Source organism: Chrysochloris asiatica, unplaced genomic scaffold (assembly GCF_000296735.1).
Source record: "Chrysochloris asiatica unplaced genomic scaffold, ChrAsi1.0 scaffold00090, whole genome shotgun sequence".
NCBI lineage: Eukaryota > Metazoa > Chordata > Mammalia > Afrosoricida > Chrysochloridae > Chrysochloris > Chrysochloris asiatica.
In genome coordinates, this window is record NW_006408608.1 from 506106 (window position 1) to 531131 (window position 25026).

The 25026-nt window shown below is 49.6% G+C and overlaps 1 protein-coding gene across 3 annotated transcripts in view; it reads left to right on the top strand.

Annotated features, from left to right (window-relative positions):
- The window catches only part of CAPZB (capping protein (actin filament) muscle Z-line, beta), a 182873-nt gene extending 160881 nt beyond the window's left edge, over positions 1-21992 (top strand). For 2 of the 3 annotated variants that reach the window (XM_006866321.1, XM_006866322.1), the window contains exons 5-9: positions 4293-4434; positions 4808-4924; positions 16661-16726; positions 17384-17460; positions 21128-21992. In XM_006866321.1, the coding sequence (XP_006866383.1) occupies positions 4293-4434; positions 4808-4924; positions 16661-16726; positions 17384-17460; positions 21128-21215 (490 nt within the window). In that variant the 3' untranslated portion in view covers positions 21216-21992. Of the gene's footprint in view, positions 1-4292; positions 4435-4807; positions 4925-16660; positions 16727-17383; positions 17461-18805; positions 18919-21127 lie in introns of all 3 variants that reach the window. The other variant, XM_006866320.1, reaches the window with a different exon arrangement.
- Positions 21993-25026: the final 3034 nt, after the last annotated feature.

Below are 25026 nucleotides of genomic sequence, written 5' to 3' on the forward strand. Positions count from 1 at the left end.
CGACTCGATGGCACCTGACAACAACAACAACAAAGATTTACAGCCTCACAAACCCTATACAGGGTCACTCTGAGTTGGAACCGACTCCACAGCACACCACCACCACCACCATGCCCTTGTATGAGGCTTTGTGCTCCCTCTAAGATTTAAAACCTCAGACACCCTATACAGGGTCACTGTGAGTTGGAACCAACTCAACAGCACTTGACAACAAGTGCCCCTGTATGTACCATTTTACAAAGAAACTATGACCCAGGTTTATGGAGCTACTTCCTGGTAGCCCTCAGAAAGTAGTTGGTGAACCAAGTAAATACATGACTGCAGCTAATAACTGGAGAGGCTGGAACTAGAACATATTTCTCTCTTGCTCTGAAGCCTGTACTCACCCTGGGGCATCATCATGTTGCTGGCCTTACCAGCTGTCCATATCTGAGATTCTGCTCACAGACCTACCAACTCCCCTCTATGCTCCAGGCTGCACACCTCCACCTCCCCGTAAAGCAATGAGCAGCAGTACTGATGCAGGATGAGTAGGGCTCGGAAAGGTTAGAGATTTACTGGTGAACAATGTGTGTCTTACTACTACAAGAAGCCCAGAGAGACCGGCATAAATGGAAAAACATACCATGTTCATGGATAGGAAGACTTCTTGTGAAAATGTCAGTAGTACACAAAGTAACCTGTAGCTATGATGCAATCCTGATACAGGTTCCATCAGCATTCTTTAAAGAGATGGAAAAAGTTGTCACCAACTTTATATGGGAAGGAAAGAGACCCTGGAGAAGCACAGCACTTCTAAAGAACAGCAGAGTAGGACACTTCACACTCATCAATTTCAAAACCCTACTCTAAGCCACAACTACCTGAATACTCAAATAATGACAGACACATAGACCCATGGAACAGAATTGAGAACCCAGAAGTAAATCCATCCATCTATGGACAGCTGATGTTTGACAAAGAGCCAAAACTCAAGAAATAGGGACAAGATAGTCTCTTTTTAACAAATGGTGCTTACAAAACTGGATATACATTTGTAGAAAAATGAAACAGGATCTATACCTCACACCATATAGGAAATTAAAAACCTAAATATAAAACCTAAAACTATAAAGATCATGAAAGAAAATGTGAGACAAATTTAGGGGCCCTTGTATATGGCATAAATATGCGGGAACTTATCCCCTAAGAACTTGATTGAACCTCAGCATAGTGATCCTGCTTGGTCACCTTAGAGCAGGTGGTGGGCCGGCAACGTCTGGCGCTTGGGGTCCCCAGCTGATCTCCTTCCTCCCTGCCTTCCTCGGATGGCAGCTGTTTATGCTGGACATGTTGCCAGAGACGGGTAATGATCACGTGGAACCTTGGCTACTTAAGACAGAGCCATTGCCATGCTGCAATGATTCTCAATGACTGGTAAGACTGAGGAATTCGCACTGACCACCTAAGACAGGCAGCGTCCCTTAAACAATCAATAAATAAGGAGGATTCAGATGCAGATAGTGCAGACCGGTCAGGAGGCCAAGCCCCTGAGGGCCCAAGCGTTGTTGACCGTCCAAACCATAGGCTCTGAGGATCAGACTCTAGCTACCTAGTAGACATAGCAAACTGTCCCTCATCTGATTATTCAGTAATGCTTGTTAGTAATCTCATACATGAGCCCTGGATATCCACAGACAAATGTAAAAACCTTCCCTAAAAGCCGAGACTGTAAATTCCAAAAAGGCAAATCCCCCCCAATCCATCCAAAAAAAAAAAAAAAAAGCTAAAGAAGATAGAGAGAAACACTGTAAACTGATGATATATGGAGGGGATAATAATCAATGTAATGAAACAAGCTATATGAATGGTTGAATGTGAAGCTGATGATGTGCCCTGTAAACTTTCACTCAATGCAAAATAAAAACATTTAATTAAAAAAAAAAAATATGCGGGAACTTCAAAAAGCTCATTGAAAAATTTTGGGGTTTTTTATCCATTTTTCTGTGAACTTTCTGAATCCCCTTCATAGTCTATCAAACATAACTAAAAAAGCACCAAAAGTAGAAGCTAAACTAATGACTGGGATCCCCTAAAAATTAAACACTTTTGATCTCCCGAAGACTTCTTCAAAAGAGTCAAGAGAGCCTACAGACTAGGAAAACATTTTTGTAACAACATACCTGACTAGGAGCTATTTTCTACAATTTATAGAAAACATCAGTACCTCCTCAACAAAAAGACAAACAACTCAATTTGAAAACAGGTAAAGGACATGAGCAGACACTTCACTGAAGAAGACTTTCCCTCAAATGTTTAGTAGCATCTCATTGTAGTTGTAATTTGCATTTGCTAGTAACTAATTACCTAATAATTGCCTATTTACTTAGTAGTTAATTTACCTCATAACTAATGGAGCGAGGTGGCTCTGTAGATTATGCACTGGGCCATAAGATCAGTAACTTGAGCCCATCAGCCACTCCACAGGAGAAAGATGAGGCTTTCTACCCCTACAAAGATTTAGTCTCAAAAACCTCATACAGCAGAGTCATTATGAGTGTGAATCGATTCAGTGGCACTTAACAATACTAATTAATAATGCTAAGCATATTTTCGTGTGCTTATGATCCTAATTCTTTCTGTAAACCAATACCTGACGTTATTAAATCTATGCAAATTTGAGAATGTGTTTCAATTTCTTTTTTATCTTCTTTAATTGCCATCGGCATCACCCAAGTTAACTTGTGACTACCTTCTATAGTTACGGAGTGGCTGGTGAGTTTGAACCATCAACCTTACTATTCATAATAGCAAAAAGATGGAATCAATGAAAAAATGAATAAACAAAACTACAGTGCATATGCACAATGGAGTTCTATATAATGTGAAAGCATAATGATGTGTTTGTAGCACACCTCATAACATGGATGAACATGGAGGACATTGTACAGAATGAAATAAATTAATCCCCAAAGGACAAATATGCTATGAGAGTAGTACTATAAAAAGTTAAGAAAAGGTTTACACACAGAAACATTATTTGATGGTTACCAGGAATGGGAGGGGTGGTAAGGAAAATCACTAACTAGAGAGTAGACATGTATTAACTTGGATGAAGGGAAAGGCATGATACAGTAAGGGGGAGACTAGCACAAGAGGACCAAGGTAATTAAAGACGATGGGAGGTATGTAAGAGTAAAAGGCAGCAATGATAAATACTATTACATACACAGTCCTACAGTAAGAACAAACAATTTTGGGGTAGATGTCCCCCAAGCCCAGAGACATGGTCCCTCAAATAAGTATACAGCTATCCTCTGACAAACATAGATATATAGATACATCTATATATGTATGTATGTGTATATCTATATATGCTTGGGGGACATCTTGGTCAGTTTGCTTAAAATAGCCCATAAAGTCAATGTTCTGTATCCTACTTTGGTTAGTAGCCATGGGGTTTTAAAAGTTTTACAAGCAGCCATCCAAGGTGCGACTCTTGATCTTTTCCTGTGGAAGAATGATCAGGCCCCCAGTTGTTCTTCTTAATCAGTGCTTTGCTTATCCGAGATCTCGTTCCTGTCAGTATAAAGTTAGTGATCAGTTTTTCTTTCTCTTTAAAGAATGATGTTGGAATCTTGATTGGGATTGCGTTGTATCTATAGATTACTTTTGTTGTTGTTGTTAAGTGCCGTCGAGTCGGTTCCGACCCATAGCGACCCTGTACAGGGTTTCCGAGGGTGTAAATCTTTACGGGAGTAGAAAGCCTCATCTTTCTCCCGCGGAGCGGCTGGTAGTTTCGAACTTTGGGTAGTGTTAATATTGTCACAGTGTTAAGTCGCCCTATCCTTGAAGGTTGTCCTTTATAAAGACTGACGAGCGGAAGCCCTGGTTTACCTACCAGGATTCTAGAGGCATCTGGGGCTGGGAGGCGTGTCTATTCTCTCTCCCTTCTACTGCCCCTGTAAAATAGCCAGCCCAAAGACAAAACCAATGTTTACATCAGTGTTGGTAGCTCCCATTTATTTCCAGACACTGCTGGGCCCTTGATCTTTAGATATTTGAAGCCCAGAGGTCACAAAACTAGTGTAAGTGACTGAGCTCAATTCATCTTTATGACTCATCCAGTCATGTTCTGTCTTTACCACAATCCCAAGAATGCTGTACCCTCTTCCCTACCCCACACACCGAAGGACCCAGGACCATTTTCTGAGTTCTTAATCTCTGCCCAGTGACAGTCCTGGGACCTGGATGGGTGATCTGTAACTGGACAGGTTTAACATCTAATGGATGCATGGGCCTGTGTCCTGCAGGTATTTTGAAGGCGGTGTCTCATCTGTCTACCTCTGGGATCTGGATCATGGCTTTGCTGGAGTGATCCTCATAAAGAAGGCTGGAGATGGATCCAAGAAGATCAAAGGCTGCTGGGATTCTATCCACGTCGTGGAAGTGCAGGTACAGCCCCAGCAGCTGGAGGCTCAGGCCCGTTAAGTGCAGATGCCATCATAGCAAACAGTATAGCGCACTCTGCAGCAGAGGCTTCTTGAGACGGCTAGACCTCAGCCATTTAGATAGCGGGTAAGTCACGATTGCAGTAGTCGCTGATGATGGTAAGATACTGAGGCAATTAAGTGCACACGATTTTAGATTCTTTGCTTTTAAAAACCCACTGAGATTTTAGAAGAAAAGTCATGTTATGTTATGCTACTTAGTTTGAATGGAGCATGTTAGAGTTGACCTTTCAAAGGACACGTTCAAGCTCACCTTGGAGTTGTGCCCCAAATGTTCTGGGTGTCTTTTATCTGATCTCGCTCTCATTTTCCCCTAGGAGAAGTCTAGTGGTCGCACCGCCCATTACAAGCTGACCTCCACAGTGATGCTGTGGCTGCAAACCAACAAGTCTGGCTCTGGTACCATGAACCTCGGAGGCAGCCTTACCAGACAGGTAGAGTTACCCACTCAGAACCAGCTTCTAATACCCACAGCTTGCCAGCCTTAGCAGAAATGAGTGAGCAGCTGCTCCCACCAGAAGGTTCCCAGGCAGCCTCTGTCCTGGCATTGACTGTCCGTCTGTGGTTTCCCACCCACCCACCCTATGATAACTGATTCCTGAGATTTAAACACCAGAGGCTTTGTTGTTTACATTAAAATACTCCTGTGATGTGGAGACACAGACTGCTGATAACACTTTAAGATAAGTAACTTCTCACTTCTGGCTAAGGGCATGTATTAGGAGCAGAAATGGAAATAGCCTAAGCTGACAGATGACAGAAAGTCTAAAACTCAAATGATGTCATCCTATCTTAGTTTGCTCTCTCATGTGGCTTCTGGCAGTCCTGTAGGAAAGAGCTTCTCCTTTATCATAGGGCTACCAAAGCCCCAGAGAGTACTACCTGGTCTAGATTGGGCTTGGGGTGAAATGATCTGATTGGCCAGATGTAGGTCATGATGCTTGCAGTGAGGGTGTAGGTGGGAGAGCGGTATTGGTTTCCTAAAGGATCACCTGGGTGCTTGTAACAGAAGAGGAAGAGTAGACACTGGGCACTGGTGGTGAATCGCTGCATGAATCATTTCTCCTGGAAAGATCAGCGTGACGCTGGTTCCTGTGAGGTTCCCAGCATGTTACATGTTCCATGATACCCATGACCCTTGATGTCATTCACCCCTCCCTCATGTCCCAGGGTTCTGCAGTACACACAGTGTCTCACAAAAGCCCCAGCTGTCACAGGAAATGGCGTACACAACGAGGGAGGCGGGCAAGTCCCTAATCGTAGTTCAGAGGTCAGAGAGGAGGATTATTCTCAGCTACATAGTCTTAGGAACCAAGAAACCCGAATCAGCAGGTCAGACAGCAAGGCTACAAGAGCTAATGAATCTGGTCAGGTGAAGGCCCAAAGTCCCAAGAACTCACGTTACATGTGATGAGCCAGATGCAAGATCCAGAGCAAGAGAGCAAACTTTGACAAAGCTGTCCTATTCACTGGACTCAGACCATGCCCCAGGGAACTCTTTAAGAGTGGTGACCTGAGCCACACCCTCTAGTAAGAGGGGGCATCCTGAGCCCTTTTGTGTTTGTTGAAGTGCCGAAGTAGGGACCCAGTATAGGGTTTCTGAGGAGCAGCTGGTAGGTTTGTACTACAGCACCACACCAGGAGCCCTTTACCCTTGTTGTTGATAAGTGTTAGGGAGTTGGTTCCAACGCATAGCGGCCCTTTGACAGTTTCTGAGGCTGCACATCTTTGTGGGAGCCGAAGCCTCCTCTTTCCCCTGTGCAGTGACTGGTGGGCTCAACAGCAAACCTTGTGGTTCCCAGTCCTACAGAGCCAGTGAGCTCCCGCTTAATCCTCAATCCTACCTTCATCCTGTCTCGTTCACAGCTCACTTCAGCATGCACCCACAGTCACGGTCCTCGGATTTACAGCACATCACAGAATAGGACAGTGTGGCTAGAAGGGCCATACCAAGTAATGAGCTGCCCTCGGGGTGCTGTCTGCACAGAGAACTGGCAGGTGTATCTTGGAGTGCATGTGGGGCCGTGCAAGGGGCGACACAGACCTGGAGGGTCAGCCTAGATGGTGGGTAACAGGCACAGATTCTGAGGGACAGTGATCAGGGGACCCAGAAGAAAGAGGAGCTAAAGAGTGACACAGAAGAGGAAGTGTCTACTTTAGACATCTGTCTCAGCTTCCCATCCCCAAAGAACCCTAGGGGCGAGGGTTTCCTATTACATCCTCATGCAGTGTTTCTGTTAGTGAACATGTGAGGTGTTACATGCATCTTCCTACGTTTTGTTACTTTTTCTGTAGTCTGTTTGCGACAGCTTTATAAATCTTGATCCTAGTAACCCAGTCACTGTCTGCTTCATCCAGCTTGGTTTTTTCCAACATTTTCTAAGAAAGAGCAAGACCAAGTTCAGAGCCTTCCAACATGACCTCCAGAGACTTTTTTAGAGGGCGACATCAGCCCACTGATTGTCTTTCTTAGAGTGAGCTTTGTTGTTGTGTGCCGTGGAGTCAGTTCCGACTCATAGCGACCCTGCATAAGATTTCCGAGGCTGCAAATCTTTATGGGAGCAGAAAGCCTCATCTTTCTCCCACGGAATAGCTGGTAGTTTCAAATGGCTGACTGTGAGTTTAGCAGCCCAATTTGTAACCACTACACTACCAGAGCTCCTTTGTTGTTGTTATTAAATGCCATCGAGTTGATTCCAACCCACAGCAACCCTGTATAGGGTTTCCAAGGAGCATCTGTTGAGCTTGAACCACCAACCTTATAGTTCAAATGACTTTGCAGTTTGACACAATAGCACGCAGTGAAATCTACCACTGGAGCAAGGCTTTCCCTTTTCAAATGAATGAATGCCCTTTGACCTACGTATGTGTAGTTGGGCAGTCTTGCATACCAGCTGACTTCCTTCCAGAGTAGGGCAAGGTGACTGCAGACTTGGCAGGGATCACTCTTCTCACTACTCCAGGCTCACCATGTTTGCACTAGAGGCGCATCTTGTCCTGCAAGACACAGTGCTTTTGCCAGATGCCCCAGGTACTTTGAATATACATCAACATTTGAGAAGCTACATTGTACCTTTGGTCCTCCACCTTTTTTATTTATTTTTTTAGGTTTCATTAGCGACCACCAGCTCCCAGTTGTGCCTCCTTACAGTCTGTGTCTGAGGTGACTGTGGGGCTTGACCTGGGAGGCAGGCTTGTCTTGACTCCACAGTTCTGTGTTAGTACCCTTTGAGGCCCCTTCCATGGAGACACCTAAGCCTCCCTGTGGAGCAGCACTATGAGGTCTGCAGGAAGGGGAGAGACTGAATGCAGCGTGAGCTCAGGAGAATCAGCAGTTTGCCCCTAGAGTGAGATATTGACAGAAATCAGCCTCATGGAGAAGGTCTTCAGGGTGGGCATTCTTGCCCACCCTCTTCCAGCAATGCCCACCTTTCCAATATGGTGGGGAGATTGTGTGCTATGGAATTGGTTCTGGCTCATAGTGACCTTGTATAGGGTTTCCGAGGCTGTTTAAAATCTTTACAGGAGCAGAAAGCCTCCTCTTTCTCCCACGGAACCGCTGGTAGCTTCAAACTGCTGACCTTTAGATGAGCAGCCTGACTCATAACCACTACGCTACCAGAGCTCCTTTTCCAGCACGAGAACTCCTTTTAAGTTAAAAAAGATGTATTGCCACTTTGCCTTTTTAATAACTATTGATGGTGAATTTAGAAACTCTCCTAAGTGAATTGTTACTGTCCAAGTGTTCGAATCCACAGTCACACCTCAGGAATCTGCTCCCATAACGATGACAGCCTTGGAAACGCTAGACTGCAGTTCCCCTCTGCTCCGTAGTGCAGCTGTGAGTTATTCACGCAGCAGCAGGAGCCCTGGTGATGCTCTGGTTAAAGTGCTCAGCTGCTAACTGAAAGGTCAGTGGTTTGACTCCCCTGCCACTCAACTAAAGAAACGTGGCGGTCAGCTTCCATAAAAAGGGCCACTCTGCTCTGTCCTATAGAGGCGCTGTACGTCGATTCTCTGACAGCGGGCTTGTGTTTGTTTGTTGAGTCCCAGCAGCATCTGCATGGTTGTGTGAGGCAGAGACAGATGTAACTAGTTGTCCCACATACCTGAACTTTGAACTGTTGCAGGCAAAGCCCTCACTGGCTCCAATTTGTGAGTGGGGTCGAATAGGGTCCCTGTGGGTAGGGCTGGCCCTGCCCCACCCCAGAACCTGGGTAGGTGCTCCCTGAGCAGCCCATTCTCTGTCTGCCTGGACATAGGTCTTGTCTTCCAGGAATTGTGGCGTGAGCAGGGGCAGCTGAACCCCACCTTCAGGCAGCGAGTTCCCCAGCCTGCCTCCCTCACCTGGGGATTGGATAGAAAATCCTCAGTCTGTCCCCTGAGACTGCTTTTCTGCATCACTTAACATTCCAAAATGTTTATAATTCCTCCCGGCTTACAGTGACCTGGGCAAATATTGAATCCTCAGCCTCCCTAATGGCTTAAATCAGAGTTGTCGGCCCAGGCTCTGGTTCCGGCTCACTGTGAGCGGAGGTTCCTGCCAAGCCAAACGCATGTCTGATGAGTGGCTGTCCTCAGCACACCTTGGCCAGGGCTGTGTGCCTTGTTTGGATTGCCTTTTGCTCTTGGGACTTCAGTGAGGAAATTCATGCTCCTGTCATCATTCGAACGGCCATTCCCATAATTCATCCAATGGGCATTAAAATAAAGCTGGGGCTGGTTTCCAACGTAAGTAACCGAAAGGAAGGCTGTGGGAAGCAGTGAGGCGGACCCATCTGAGTTAATGATGCACAGCTTCTAAACAAACGGGAAATGAGGGTTGCAGGGTTGAGCTTTGTATCCCAGATGAGTGTTGGGGAAAGCCTATGGTTACCTTGGAGGGGGAGACAAAGGGGCTCTGGGAAAGCTGGACTCTGGCAGGGGTAGAGCGTGAGCATGTACGGCTGTGCAAGCGACTCTCTTGATTGGTCTGTAGGCAAAATGCAGCTGCCTCTGCCATGGAACAGGTGAGGAAACTGAGGTTCCAGCTGTTATATCGTTTGCCTGTGGTGACTTAAACTAGGGAAAAGCAGAGCCAGGATTTGGGTTTGCCTGCCTTAAAAATAGACGGAGTTCCCATTTTAATACCCTGCCACACTTACTGGGTCTTAGTCTCTGTCTCCTGGGCCCCACATTCAGTAGATGCCAGATAGGGAGTAAGGATGCACTGAGCAGTCCTCTCCAGGGAGCCGAGGTGCCTAGTCTCTACCTCGAGACTCAGCACGCCTTCTGGGTACTGTAGGAGGGGTTCTTCTGGCTGAGGAGTTGACCACATGAAAGATGTTAACGCTCAGGGCCAGAAGCAGTGAGGAGGTCTGTAAAATCGGATCCGATTTGTATCCAGAAAAGACCAGGGCACCATGTGGGGCAAGGCTGTGGCTAGAATGTCAAGAAGAAGCTGGTGCCACGTGGAAGCAGGGCCGAGGCAGGAGAAGCAGAGCTGGGTGTTGAAGTGAGGGGAGAGTGTAGTATTGAGTAGTCAGGGCCTGGTGCCCACAAGAGATGAGGGACAAGGTGTCAGGTGGGAACCTGCCCTGCTGGGTTTTGTCTTTCAGTCATATTTGTAGTGACCCAGGAGCTGGGGGTTTTTTCTCTAGAAGCGAGGCCTCCTCCCTCTCAGTCAGTCACACACGCACATGCTTGCCCCATGTGTCAAGGAGGAAGGACATGCACCAGGTCCTCAGTGCCAGCACTGTGCTCTTGCCCGCATCCCAACCAGCTTCCAGGAGCACCCTCTGCAAGGCTAAGCAGGCCAGCACCAGAACCAGGGAGGGGCTCCCCGTTTCAGTGCCCCCTGGAGACACAGGAGCATCTTCTTGGCAGCAGGTGGGGTGCATAGCCCATGCCCGAACTCGAGACCAGGGAAACAGCTTAGGCTTGTGGCAGTTCTCTCAAGGGCACCTGCCCTTGGGTGTCCCAGACTGGGAGTTGTTCTGGGCCTGTATCGTAAACCCCCTTCTTTTTCAGTGTAGCTGCTTTGTGGGAATACAAGTGGAGGAGGTGGTGAGCTGCTTTCATTGGGTTTCTTACACGCAAACCCCTGAGAACTGTTGCTAAATGGTGGGTAAAGAATGAGAGATTACTGAGTGTATTTCACAGTTGGTCATAAACGTATCAGGGTGGAGACACCACTGTGGGCTGAGGCCAAGTGCATGTCAGGATTTGCTCCCTCGTCATGCTCACCCCATCTCCCTGCCTTGGACCTTCTGCTCCCCCACCCCAACTGCCTCTTATAGTCTCTTAAGTGTCTTGGCAAATCTCTGCAGCTCTTGGGGCTTTTAGAGGGAGGATGGCCAACCAGCAGTCTTCCTGGAAATTCATTACCTCCAAGTCTGCTATCCTGCCCAGACTAGATGAGCAGGGCTCGGTGAAGGAGATTGGAAGGTACCCTTTGGCAAGCTGCCACTTCAGCCTCAGGGGAAAGGTTGTGGAGAAAAAGGGGCTGGGGGGGGTGGTAATTTGAATCAGAGTACCTACATGTTGAAAAGGAAGTTGCTCCGTGGGGTCATGTCTTCTGGGTGACAGCTGGAGACGTGGGAAAGAGGCAAGGCTGTAAATCTCTGGAAAAAGATCCAAGGCTTCCGATCTGAGGACAAACCCTGCAGATGTTCGTTGGATTTTTTTTTTTTCCTAGATTCTAAATATTTAGAAACGAAGGTGGAATGTTTTGTTGAGCAGGGAGGTTAGGCAGGGCGTTGGCAAGCTGAGCGCTCTCCCCACTCAGCAATAGTCAGTCCCCAGGGTGGGTCTTCCAGCAGGAAAATAACCAGTACATGCACTGGTCACAGATCCCGAGCTTCTGCTCAGCAGAGCCGTGTGTTTGAGAGCCATGGAGAAGAAGCCTGGTGCCCGTGGTTCACCTGTAAGGGAACAAAGCGTGGCCTGGGCCAAACTTGGGTGCCTCAGGAAAGCATTCTCACTGTGGAAAGGTTCAGCACCGGCCCTTGGCGTGCAGCTTGTGCTCCCTGAGGGGTGAAGACGCTTGAGCAGAGTCGAGAGGCTTCTAGGGAAGGTTAGGTTTTTGTCAGATGACCTAAGGTGGAGCAACCCCACGCCTGGCTGAGAAGGAATGTACCAGGCTAGCTTGCGACTACCTCCTCCACCCCACTCCAGTCCACTCTGAAGAGGAGTGGGTAGGTAGTAATGGACATCACTCAGAATTTTTAAGCACTGAATTGTGACTTGACCTCCCTGGAAAGGGTGTAGGTAAAGCAGAGCAGAGAGATCACTGGGAAGAAAACTGACTTCAGATCCTGGCCCAGTCCCTTTCTAGCCACACCATACCACCCCTCTGAAACTCAGTGTGCTCACCAGAAAATAGGATTAGTGGTGATAGCTGTGTGCATCAAGTCAGTCCCGACTCAGGGACCCTGTATAGGGCTCCTGAAGCTGTAAAGCTTTACAGGAGCAGAAAGCCTCGTCTTTCTCCGCAGAGCAACTGGTGGATTCGAACTGCTGATCTTGTGGTTCGCAGCCCAGCTCGTCGCTGTTTTGACACATGGGTTTGCTCAGTAGATAGCATTTCCTAGTGCCACTACATCCTATCTTATGAGCAGAAACTTGTCCATCTTCCAAAATAGATGTGATCTTAGGTTCAATTACGCATTCCAGACTGGTCAAACGTGACCTTCCTCAGAGGCTTTCTGACCACTGTCTCATAGCATGATGGCACGCAGAGGCCTGGCCTGCGCACAGCTGGATGCTGCTGGCTTTCACCCGAGATCCAGATGATAGTAGAGCCCCGGGAATGGGTTCTCGTAACAAACAGGAAAAGCTGCCATTCTGCCAAGCACAATGAGTGAGTTAGAGCTCAGTAAGTGTGAGGGAAAGGCAGGGAAATTGAAGCCTAGACAGGAGCTCTGGGAATCGAGCTGTAGACACCATAGAACTGCTGAGCTGCCCTACCCTTCCAGGTGTGTACCCAGAAGGTACTTTTCTGAGGAAAATAGCCTGCCCTTTTCCAAATCCTTGCGCGAGCCATGGAGGGGAGAAAAGGTGTTCAGAGGTGCTTGTCGGGGATGCAGGTTGGGCCCTGACTTCATTCTCCATTGGAATCACCTTGTGGAACATCTGTGCGGCCACAGCACATAAAAATGTTTTCCCTCCTGGCAGCCACTTTTAGAAGGATGTAATAACATATGCATTGCAAAAAGCTCTCTATTTTCAGTGGCTCAACATTGCCAATAAGCTGACCCTGACCAGGTGTGGAGGGGAGTCAGCAGGGGGGTGTGGGCAAGGAGGCTGTGGAAACATGTCTGTGTGCGCCAAGATCCCCGCCAGGCGCTGCTGGGTCTTTTTCAGGGCCTCTGATTCCCCGAGTTCTCCTTGGCGGTGGGGGTGGGGGGGTCACTTCTCTCAAGGAGGGGACTGTACATTGCTCTTTCCATCTATCCCTGCCCCCAGGCCTCTGTTATCTTCCAGCATCCAGTGGTTTCAGCCTTCCTGAGTTGGAAGGTGGCTCTTGGCTTGAAGCACAAAGATGATAACCAGGAAGTTGAATTGGTCCAGAGCCCTTGGCTAGCAGTCCTGACCTCACATTGGACCCTGGGTGCTGATTTAAAATAGCACCCTCAGTGAGTTCAGAGCCCTTGTCTCTTCTGGGACGGCCAGGAATCTGACCTCCTATGGGGAGGGAGAAAACTGTCGCTTGCTGGACAGACATTATTTATTTGGATCTGACCCCCCCAGGTTTCTCCCTGCCCAGCAAGCAGCTCTCTGAGCAGCCCTCTCTCTGGGCATGGTAACCATTTCCATGTGGTGAGGGAACACACAGTCCCTGTGTGGGTGGATGGAGCACCTCCTCTCTTCCGAGTCTGCTCCCTGATCATCATATACACAAACCAGTTGTCATGGCAACAGGGTTTTAGTAAAGGAGGTGAATTTTACAGCAAATACTGCCGCTCTGCTAGGGTGGAGTACTTAGTGTGGCAGTGGTGGGAAGTAGCCATCATTTCAAGTCTGTGGCACACTCATTACTCTTGTTTTGTGGTGAACCAGCCATGGGGGTCTGAGAATCAAGACTCCCCAGGATTACCCACCTCCAGGGTGCCATCTCCACAGCAGGACTTGACGAACCCAGGGCTGATCATTCCAACATTTCTCTCCCTCTTTTTCATTTGACCAGTCCTCAGAAAACCTAGACTTCCTTTGTTCTGTACAGCCTTGTGAGGCCACTGGTTCTATAGTCCTTCTATCCCAGGTCCCCATCTTACAGAACCTTTGAAACATGGCCGCCCTGTTTCTCCTAGACCCCTCCAGCTCACTGGAGCTCATTGTTTTAGGAGCAGATCAGATGTCTTTTGTAGCTGTCTCTACTGAGAACTTGCTGAGCCAGCTCAGGTCTGGACTCCTATGATACCCCATGATGTCTCGCTATCCTGTCTCACATCAATGAGTGCTGCACCCCTGAGAGGAAGCAGGCCTTCAGAATCTGCCAGGATCTCCCAAGTCTCCCTCCAAAGGCTTGTTGTTGTTAGGTGCCATCGTGTCAGTACCGACTCATAGTGACCCTATGACAACAGAACTAAACACTGCTCGGTCCTGGGCCAACTTCACAATCATTACTACCATTGACCCCACTGAGGCTGCCACTGTGCCAATCCATCTCACTGGGAGTCTGCCTCTTTTTCTCTGACCCTCCACTTTACCAAATAAGATACTTTTCCAATGACTGGTCCCTCCTGATAATATGTCCAAAGTATGAGAGAGAAAGTCTGGCCACTCTGGCCTCTAAGGAGCAGTCTGGATGCACGTCTTCCAGCACAGAACTGTTGGTTCTTTTGGCAACCCATGGCACTTTCAGTACTCTCCTCCATCCCCATTTCTTGGGGTCAGGGTAGCTTAACTGAAGCTTATCCATGGCTATTTTAACACCCAGTGCCCTGCACTGAGCCCAGCTCCACAATGTGTCAAAGTCAGTGCAGAACAGAACAAGACTGCTGCTGCCCAATCAAGTAATGCTGCCCCTGGTCTGGACGCTCGTCTCGGTTTCCTTTGTGCACCTAATATCGCGTTAAAGCTGCCACAGCAGCCACACCACGATCTTAACGAGCTTCAAGTCATCTAAAAACCACAAGGTTCTTTCACGGGAGTCAACTATTCCCCATTTTGTGCTTGATGAAGTTAATGTGTGAACAGAAGTGTGCACTTTGCATTTACCCAGTCACTTGAATCAGCATGTTGTAGGGGGACGAGCAGAGGTGCTGGAGTCTAGACCAGGGCCGTGTTATCTGGGAAGGCTGCTTGATATCTTTAAGCTGTAGCTTCCTTGGTTGTAAAGGGGCAGTTCCTGTGAAGATTAAATGGAATAGGTGACCACACACACTCTGGGTATGACACTAACCCATGTTTTTGACCTTGTGATCATTTTGAGCATTGATGCTGTTGAAGACTTTGATAACCCCTCTCAACTGTGCCTTCATTTGAGTCCTGGACAGACAGGTTGGCCACAGCCAGATAGACACCTGCAGGGCATGCAGAGGCCACTTTGGGAACCTCAGCAGAGGGTCTGTCTGAACAGGCCATCAGTATTGTCTTAGGGAAATAGTTCTCTGAGAAGTTTGAGCTTCACGGAGCAACCTTTGTTCACAGTTGAGCCAGTGCTGACTCCTGTGAGCTCTAACAGATGATTTCTGATGATCCTATCAGAAATGGCTGTTTGCATCAATGGCAAACATGCTTATTAGTGTCCACACTGATCTGTCATGGTGGTGGTGTTGTTAAGTGCTGTCGAGTCAGTTCTGACTCATAGCGACCCTGTTTAGGGTTTCCAAGGAGTAGCTGGTGACTTTGAACTGCCAACCTTGCAGTCTAGCGCATTAACCCACAGCGCCACATCAGGACTCCAGTCTGTCTTTTTTAAGTGACTGATCCTTGTGTGCCCATTGTTGACGTCTGCCCCCTCTTAACTGGGAGTCTGATCTACCTTTACCAGTCTGAGAACCATTCTCCAGGAGAGAGAAGACAGCAGCAACAGGAAGACGACAGCAGAGACTCCTGCTCGGAGCACACACCGCCACACCGCCTGCCCCAAGCATCAGCTCTGTTCTCCTTGCTCTGAAGAGAGGTCCCTTCCACCTGTTCTCGACAGTTTTATTTTTATTAGCTAGACTGCAACTCCAGCCTTCCTAATGCTGTTCTGATCTTTTTACCCTGTGTTTTGATTATAGTCAGCATCCGTATAATAGAAGTAGGAACGTTAGGAACAATGAGCACTAATGTGCTTAGCACTCTGCCAGGTATCCAGTGGGGTATACAGTCTGTCCTTAAGGAATGTGTAGCCATATGGGGGAAATCAGGCTTAAGCATAGGAGGACAGAGAATCCATGAACACAGAGCTTGCATCAGAATGCACCATCCCTTCCCTAGAGAGGATGCCTTAGAACTAACTAGTCTTGTTGTCAGGCCAGGATGGACTTGGCCTGGGTTTAGGATGAAAAGACTAACTACGCCCCGCCACCTCTAAAACCCCCCTCCCCATCATTATTTGGGAGTCTGGATTAAAATTTACTTGTTCTATTCCCCACGGTCTCTCGACCGGTCCCCGAGTCTCAGAGTGGAGGGACTCCATGATGGCCTTGAAGGAAGGAAGGGTTGACCCAGGGTCTGCCATTTCTGCCTGTACAGCTGGGGCAAGGCACTGCACCTCGTGGGATCTCAGAGTCCTGCCTTCTAGAACTAGGGTGCCCATTCTTACCTGCAGGCCTCCAGGGGTGGTGTCCCTGACTCTGTTCATAGCACCCTTACATGAGGCGCTTGAGGTTCAGGAACAGCATGGCACATGGGAGGCCTCACCTGGGACCTCAGGCCCCAGGTCGGGAGGGAAGGCCTTTAATACCAGGAAGAACAAACCAAGTAGGTCATCTCTAATTTGTCCTAGACGACCAGTACCTAGCAAGTTTGACCACCTCTGTCCTGCCTAAGGGGAGGGGGTGGTCAGTGTCCATTCCACCACGGACAGCAGAAACATTCTACCCTGGACGTGGCGCCTCTGGGCTGTGTGTGTTTCTTCAGTCCTCATGGGGAAGTGTCCATGTGACATTTGTAGGTGGCTGTGCTGTGGCACACAGGCCTCTGTCCTTCAGGCGCCCTGGTGCCCTGACTTGGAGGTATGTTTGTATCCTTTGCAGATGGAGAAAGATGAAACTGTGAGCGACTGCTCCCCGCACATAGCCAATATCGGACGCCTGGTAGAGGTGAGTGACCTTCAGCATTCTCTGGACCCAGATCCCCTCCCAGCGAACACCGTCTGGCTGGTCCTTGCCCCAGCTGCTCTAGCTCGTAGTAGCCAGCAGATAGCGAGCAGGGTTCCAAAGGTTCCCTCTCCATCCTCACCCCCACACGTTCCCCCAAGATTCCACTTGGCCATTGGCTCTGACAAGTGTGACGTCCCGTCTCCCACAATGGATTGGGTGTGAGAAACAACTCCCTGGAACGTTCCTAGGCTCTGGAGAAGCTTCAGTTGCAGCTGCCTCAGCTTTCCCTGTCACCACCTTGTTGTGGAAGAAGGGAGGTGCTTGCTGATTTCACAGAAGTGTTCACAAAGTTGCCGGGAAGGTTGAGGGCTAGTGATGTGGTTTAGACCAGCTCCCAATAATGGTCATAGTTGGCTGCCAATACCTGGGTACTGATTTCCTCCAGGCCTGAAAGTGCCCAGAGCTCAAATTATAGATGAGGTCTTGGCGCCAAGAGCTCACTTGGTCTGATACACTGTTGATTTGGAGTAGTCATGCGCCTCCCCCCTGTGGTCACAGCGGGGACTGCAAAGGCGAGCTCTGGCAGGCAAGAGGGTGTAGGCCTCAGGATGTCTTACTAACTGTTTGCCGTACTGTCTGACTGCCCTCCCCTCCCAGGACATGGAAAACAAAATCAGAAGTACGCTGAATGAGATCTACTTTGGAAAAACAAAGGACATCGTCAATGGGCTGAGGTAAATGTACCCCCCAAAAAAAAAACACAGGCCTTTGGAGCCAAAGAGATGTGGGTTTGAATCCTGAGTCTACTGCTTAATAGTTATGTGACCTTGGGCCACAGTTTCCTCATGTGTAAGACAGGGCTGAGGTTTCCACCTTGTTAGATTTCACGTCCAGATTTCAGAGATAAGAAAGATACAGGGTAAAGCTGCATTATTGGCACTCTTAGTAGATGTTGGTTCCTGCCCCACCATTTGCGTTTCTGGAGCACGTTTTCCTTCACAGACACTGGTGCCCTCTTGCTCTAGAGTCTGCCTCTTCTCAGTCCCTAACTCTCGGCCTTGAGATTGAGAGCACTTCCAATCCTGAGACGCAGAAGGGAGCCCAGACCACTGGGTCCTCCAACGGACCTAGGGTCCAGGATAACCGAATGTGTCATGCAGAAGCGGTCCTTTACCCTGCTCTCTCAGGGCCTCTGCCAAGGCTCTGCTGGCTGCGACCAGGATCCTGAGCTGTCCCTCCTCACCAGTCCATGCCTTCAGTCCTGTGGCGTTGGCCTGAGGGAAGGCTGAGCAGCACTCTCTCGTGGTCCATGGTGGACTGAGCAAGAGGCCAGAGCCCAGTGGGAGAAAATTAGGCGCAGCCTTGGAATCAGGAGGCCAGGACCTTGTGCAAAGTGTCTCTCTGAACTCTGTGACCTTGGACAAGTAACTCCTCTGCTCCCCTCTTCCAGCCAGAGGGGGCAGGTTTGCTGAGGGAATGTAGTGGGCTGATGATCTCTTGAGCTTTTTGTAGCTCTCCTCTGGCTGTGACATGGGTCCCTGCGCTGCCCTTGGTTTCCATTGTCTGACTCAGTCTTGTAATAGACCTAAGGAGAGGCAGGAAGCAGTGTGGACCGTAAATTAGTCCTTAAGACAGATTGAAAGTCTCCTGTCTACAGTTTTACAGTAGAGAAGCTTCCTTTGGAGCTCTCATTTTCTCTATGTCCTGGCCCCTATTTTCCACCTCTGGCAACGTTCCTTTCGTTAGTGGGCTTTGACCTCTTAGACCATCTGAGAGAGCTTCCTGGTGTGTGACAGGGTCCAAGCCATGTGCACATGTGTCAGGCCTCAGGCCCCAGCGGGCTCTTCCATCTGCCCACCCTACCCTGCACAGTCTCCTGCAATAAAGAAGAGCTTGTGAACCCTGAAAGGCACAGTGACCACCAGAGTGGTCTCTCAAGCCACAGTGTCCACCCCACAGCCCCTGAGCAGCAGGGATCTGGCTGACTTTTCCTTCTTTCTCCTGCCTCCCGTGTTTCCCCTGGGTCTCCTTCTGCCCTGTCTCCGCTCTCCCCACCCCCACTTGGAACACTCTCTGTAGATCGATTGACGCTATCCCTGACAACCAAAAGTTTAAGCAGTTGCAGAGGGAGCTCTCTCAAGTTCTGACCCAGCGCCAGATCTACATCCAGCCTGACAATTAAGCCGATCCAGGTACCCGGCCTGAGAGGCGTGAGCACCCTCCCCACTAAACAGGACTCACCACGCGCCAAGACCCTGCTGGTCTGCCTGTTGCCGCGTAAAGCAGCACTAACCCTGTGCCCTCTCACAGCTGGTGAGCAGCCACATTAACGCATAGATTCAGCGCCACTGTTAACAGGGATGTGTCACGTGTGTGGTGTGGATGTTTTGCACTCGGGGTGAAGGGGGGTTTGGGGAATGACGGGGCTTAGAGCTTTTGCTCCTGAAGCATCCCAAGGCAGGAACTACTGCTACCTGTCCAGCAGAAGCTGCTTGTCCTCCCATTGGCCAGCAGAGCAAGGGACGGGAGCCCCTGCCCACCCCATGCTTCAGGGGGTCTATCAGAATTGGCTGTATGTGCAGCTGAGCCAGAAGTCAAATAACCCCCTTCTTGGCGGGAGATGGACTGTTTGGGCAAGCTGTCTTAAAAGAGGTCGTGGTCCCCCCTCTGAGCCTCTGAGGGCGGAACCCAGTGGGTGCTGAAGGCAGCCTGGGTGGGCCTGGTGCCGCTGCTCCCTGGACCAGCATAACCTCCCACCCCTAACGAGCTGCAGATGTCCTCTTCAACACGTCACACCTACAGAAAGGAAAACAGTCATGCTTGTTGATAATGGCCCAGAACCATGACTTGAGCTTGTGACAAGTACAGATGTAGGCAAGCAGTCAGCATCCCCAGAGAGGAGGAGGGAAACGGCTAAAAAGTAAGGTGTCCAGAAGCCCAGTTGAGTGGCATCACGTGACACAGTTAAGCAGCTCCTCCAGGCGTCTGTTAGGTCACCTGCAGTCACCTTCCCAAGCTTTAACCCCCAAGTGAGTTCCTGCTCTCATGCTTCACTTGCCCAAGCCTAACACCCCAGATTCGGATTGGAGCTTTCTCTAGCATGGGGGCTGGGAGGTGTGCACAGTTCAGACTTGGGCTGCTCAGCGGCTCCTCCCCAGCAGAGCCAGGGCGCCCCAGGTGCAGGTTGTGGGCCAGGGGTGAAACCTCGAAACAACTGTGCACACCTTTGGAGCTGGAGGACGACTAGCACCTCACCGTCAGGGCCAGGCCAGCTCTGGTGAGCACCTGCATGTCCCATACTCAAGAGTGGCTCTTCTGTTGCATCACCCAAAATGCCAGCATGTCTCAAATGGGGGTTATCCGATGTTTATAGTAGTTTCTTAGTTTAGTACTCCAGTGTTATCTCTGCCCCCACCTCACCAGATCGAGGATACTCCCCATGATCTGTGGAGGACTGAGAAGTCAGGAGGATTTGTAGGAGGCACTTTCCTTTGCTCATTTTGAGGGCTTATTTTTGATGCTTCCTTCCCATTCTTTTTCCTGGTTAGTGTATCTGAAACCTGAGGTTCTCATCGGGTGGACTTCCCCAGCAGTTCCCCAAGGCGCCCTATCTTTCCACTATTTTAGAGCTGTCACGATGTTTATAAAAAGTCCACAAAGGATTTGGTTAACAAGCACACTCACTCAGCTTGTCAAAATGACCAGGAGATTGCCAGTGGGCATGTGTCTCAGCCTCAGTCTCCCCATCTAGAGATTGGGAATAGCAGGAAGACTCACCCAGGATGCACATGAGATCACGTGTGTGGGAAGCACTTTGTACACTAAAAACTCTGCAAGCCTTGGTAGCTTTCTTAACCTTGTTAGAAAGTAAATGCAGCCACAACAGACTCTTCCCACAATCCAGGCAGAGGGGTGGTCTTAGCCACGTTACCATGATGCTTGTCTGAAAACCAGAGCCTGAGTCCCCTGGCCTCGGTGTGTATAGCCATGCCTGGAGGGTGGGGGCTGGGAGCTTTAGAGAGGGGTCCTCACGACCCAGGGTTCCCACCAGCTGGGAACCTGGGGCAGCTGCTATGCTCCGAGGCAGCTGGTTCCAGCTGGTGTCAAGTCCAGAGGAGTGGATATAGGGTTCTGGTGGCTACGGTGAGAGGACATCTCCAGCCTGTGTCTGTCAGGTGGTCGGGGACTTCCCCTGGGTGCCTGGCCAAGGTACCGAGGGTGTAGGTCTCCAGACTCACTGAGCCCTTTGTCTCCGGCAGCCTTGCTCCTGCGAATCGCATGTCCAGCCCAGCAGGGCAGACTGGGCTGGGCAGTGGGGCTCTGTGCAGCAGCCCCCAGCCCCTCTGAGCTGGCCACAGCACTCCCAGGAAGGCCACTACTCATGACTCTCCTCCCTTACAGGTCTGTGCAGACTTTTGCAGACAAATCAAAACAAGAAGCTTTGAAGAATGACCTGGTGGAGGCTTTGAAGAGAAAGCAGCAATGCTAAACCTCTGCTTCACGCTAAGCGGACATGCCATGCACTCGTTAGATTCCTGTCTTAGAAAACTCGTTTTCTGCTCCCTTTTCCCTCGTCCCTCCCTCCCTGACAGGTCATTGAACAACTTGCATCATGGACAGCACAGCGCCATCTCCCTGAGAATAAAGCCCGATAAACACCCTCCTCGTGTCTGAGGCCTACTTCCCACCACATTGTGCTATTGAAACTCAGTATTTCCACAGAGCCCTCCTTGTGTTTCTTAGTTCAAACCCACCCACCGCCTCCCTCACTCCTCTATTTACAGGCAGGCATAAAATACCTGTCTGTCTGCCACCCCTCCTGCCCTCTCCCACCTTTTTGTTACATTGGTGTAAAAAATGTAAAACAAAAAAATTTTATGAAATAACTGTGGTGTGTGAACGGTAGAAGAAAAACTGGAAATCTGATTCCACGTGTGTTTGGGAGTTGCTTGGGGTTGGGGGCGGGGGAAGGGGGACAGGGGGCTGCTCCGGGAGGAAGGAGAGGCTATCTCAGCTTTGTCCTGCGCAGACCCCCGTTCCTTGGAGACCACGTTGGGGGGCGGGGGGTGGGAAGCTGCTGACCGTCTGCTCTTCTGGCCAGGTGCTTTTCTGTCAGTTTTTATGGAATGCAAAGGAGATTCTTTCTGTTTTATTTTGTTTTTTTGTAAAGCTTAAACAAAAATCTACATCTTATACTTGAGCCTCCATACTTAAAAAAAAGAAAGAAAAGGAAAAAAAAAATAATAAAAAGAAGCTGGGACGCAGTAGACCGGTTGTGATCTTTCTCGCCTGCCTCAGTCTGTAGGGGTTCTGGGCCAAGGCACCAGCATGGTGAGGGAGGAGGGAAAGGGGGTCCTTGCATAGCCCTGGAGCAAAGGGGGACACTTCCTGGGCTGTGTGCCCTCCCCCCCATTGTCATCTCAGGAAACGGAGCCAGTCTGGCAGTGGCACACTGAGCTGGCCAGACTACATCTGCCATCGTCAGCACCCTCGGGTAGCACACCCCTTTTGCACATGTGAGGCGCAGAGGATTGGGGTGACTTGCTCAAGGTCTTGCTTCTACCTGTCCAGCCTCCAGGCAGGATCTGAAGCAAGTTTCTGAGACCTCACCATCCCCATCTGTCACTAAGCTTCTGGCCACCAATCGCAGCCTGGCAGCTGTGTGGTCAGTCAGAATCACACTCCAGTTAGCCTACCTGATTTGGGGTGCCTTGGTCTTGGCACCCCTGCCTCTGGCTCCTTGGTCCTGACTGCAGGGTCTGATGGGAAATTCTCAGATGGCTACATCACTGTTGACTGCTAGTTACCTTGGGGCAGAGAGACCATGGAAGCTCCCCCTGTGCTCGGCAGCGCTCCGAAGATTACCAGGTCAGAACACGGGGAGTGCTCGGGCCTCTCCCGCAGGAAGCCTGGGGGACCAGGTGAAGCAGCTCCTTATGTGTGAGAGTGGGAATGCTGTGACCTCAGGGAGTGTGAGCAGAGTGGTGTGACCTCAGCTCAGAGAGTGTGAGCAGAGTGGTGTAACCTCAGGGAGTGTGAGCAGAGTGGTGTAACCTTGGAGTGTGAGCAGAGTGCTGCGACCTCAGGGAGTGTGAGCGGAGTGCTGTGACCTCAGGAAGTGTGAGCGGAGTGCTGTGACCTCAGGGAGTGTGAGCGGAGTGGTGTGACCTCAGGGAGTGTGAGCGGAGTGCTGTGACCTCGGGGAGTGTGAGCGGAGTGCTGTGAGCACAGACAAGGTGCTGAGCTAATGGCTGCTTATTCATAACACAGTTATGTAGCCAAAATCTTGCTCAAAACACAGAAATGGTGAGTGCAATGTCAGACCACCTTGTCTGTGTTCTGGACTCCTCAAGGTGTAAGTCCAGCTGATGAGGCTGGGGTGGGGGTGTTGGGGATCTTAGTCCTGGTACTGGCTTGGCTACGTGGAGGGCAGCCAGAAACAAGTGGTCAGCGAGGAATACTCGGGGCCCACCTTAGGACTGAGATGGGGAAAATGGCGTCCAGAAATAAGGATGAAACAGGTCACTTAGTGACTGAAATCTTGTGACCAAAATCCTGAGAACTGTTGACACCTGCCCCACTCCTTGAACAGTTGTGAAGATTCAGAGGACATGCCCCGGGCACATAGCTGAACAGACATCCGGGGCCATTAAGAAAGACCGCCCATAATTTCTACTGCCTGTGAGATAGGTTACAGGTTGGACTGGTTTACCTAATGTCCTAGGCATAGTTTTAAAGAACAAAACGACTGGGACAAAGGCAGCCAGCCTCGGGAGGAGTCTGAAATATGGTTCTGAAGAACCATGCATGTGTAACATCCCAGAATGAGTTCTGTCTGCTGCTATCAGAGGCCTTTGTGGTGGAATCCATCTTGAAAAGATGCTACGCATGACCCACTTAACATGGTCTCTCCTAGAGAGTCTTGGTGTGGTGCTGTGGGTTAATGTGCTGGACTGCAAAGTTGATTTGAACTGTAGGTTGGTGGTTCAAGCTCACCAGCTGCTCCTCAGAAACCCTATACAGAGTGGGCTCCAACTCAACAATGGCACTTAACTAGACCATTCCCTGAAATCCCCGTCTGTCCCTATGAATAAACATGTCTTTTTCCTTCCTCAAACCTTTTAAACCCCAGCAAAGCTTTGTTCTGGTGTGGCACTGTAGGATAAGCACTCGACCTTAGGTCAGGTTGAACGGCAAGGTTGGCGGTTCAAATTCACCAGATGTTCCTTGGAAACCTTATACACGGTCACTATGAGTTGGAACTGATTCAGCACTTCGCATCTCTTTTTGATAAACCTTTACTTGTATGGAAATTGTGCCTCACCTATTTCCAACCAGTAGAAGGCAAGACCCGTCTCTTGAAGAGTGGAGATACTGTTGGCACTCCCTCATCACTTCTTGATCCTCTGCCCCCTCCCAGGCTACCTCTGTTGGAAATCCCTTTGTGAGTTCCCAAGAAGGGAAGGTCAGTGACAGTGTGGCCACCACTGCCCAAGTGGGTACAATCCCTCCCCCTCCCCTTGTGTGACCCAGGTCAGATCAGTTATGCCAAGAAATCCAGGAATCAGTGAGACCCTGGAGCAGGAAGCCACCTGCACTTCCATCCCCAAGCCAGCAGCGACCCCACTGGCTTAAACCTTCCTGAGGGCAGTGAAGTAAGGCTCCAAGAAAGGGGAGGAACCCAAGTTCAGCAGAGCTGTGAGCTGGACTCTTGAAGGCAGACTCCACCTATTCCAGCAGAGAGAGGAAGGCGGCCATTACTTCAGTTCTTACCCCATCCGACTGGGGTCCCCCCCAGGGGAAGGACTTCCTGAGGCAGGGGCTGTTAGTTGGTGGTGTGTCAGTTGACGTGTTGATTCCGAATCATGACAACCCAGCATGCAAGGCCGAACTGTGTATAGGTTTTCAAGCCTGACTGAGAAGCAGATCACCAGGCTACTTGAGGAAGCCTAGGTAGGTTTGCATGTATCAGGACTGATTGTATCAGGAGAGAACATCTTGATTGTATCAGGATTGATACAGAAATTTAAAGTGACATAAAACTAAACGGCCACCACTCGTCTGTCTGTCGTGCTGTGGTGGATTGAGTTGCTGTGATTCTGAGGACTCTGCCACCGGTATTTTAAATAACCAGCAGGGTCACCCATGGTGGACAGGTTTCAGATGTGCTTCCAGACAAAGACAGACTAGCAAGAAAGAGTGACGAACTACTTCCGAATCGCTAGTCACTGAAAACCTTACGAATAGCAGAGAAACACTGTCAGGAATACAGGGCTGGAAAATGAGCCCCTCAGGTTGGA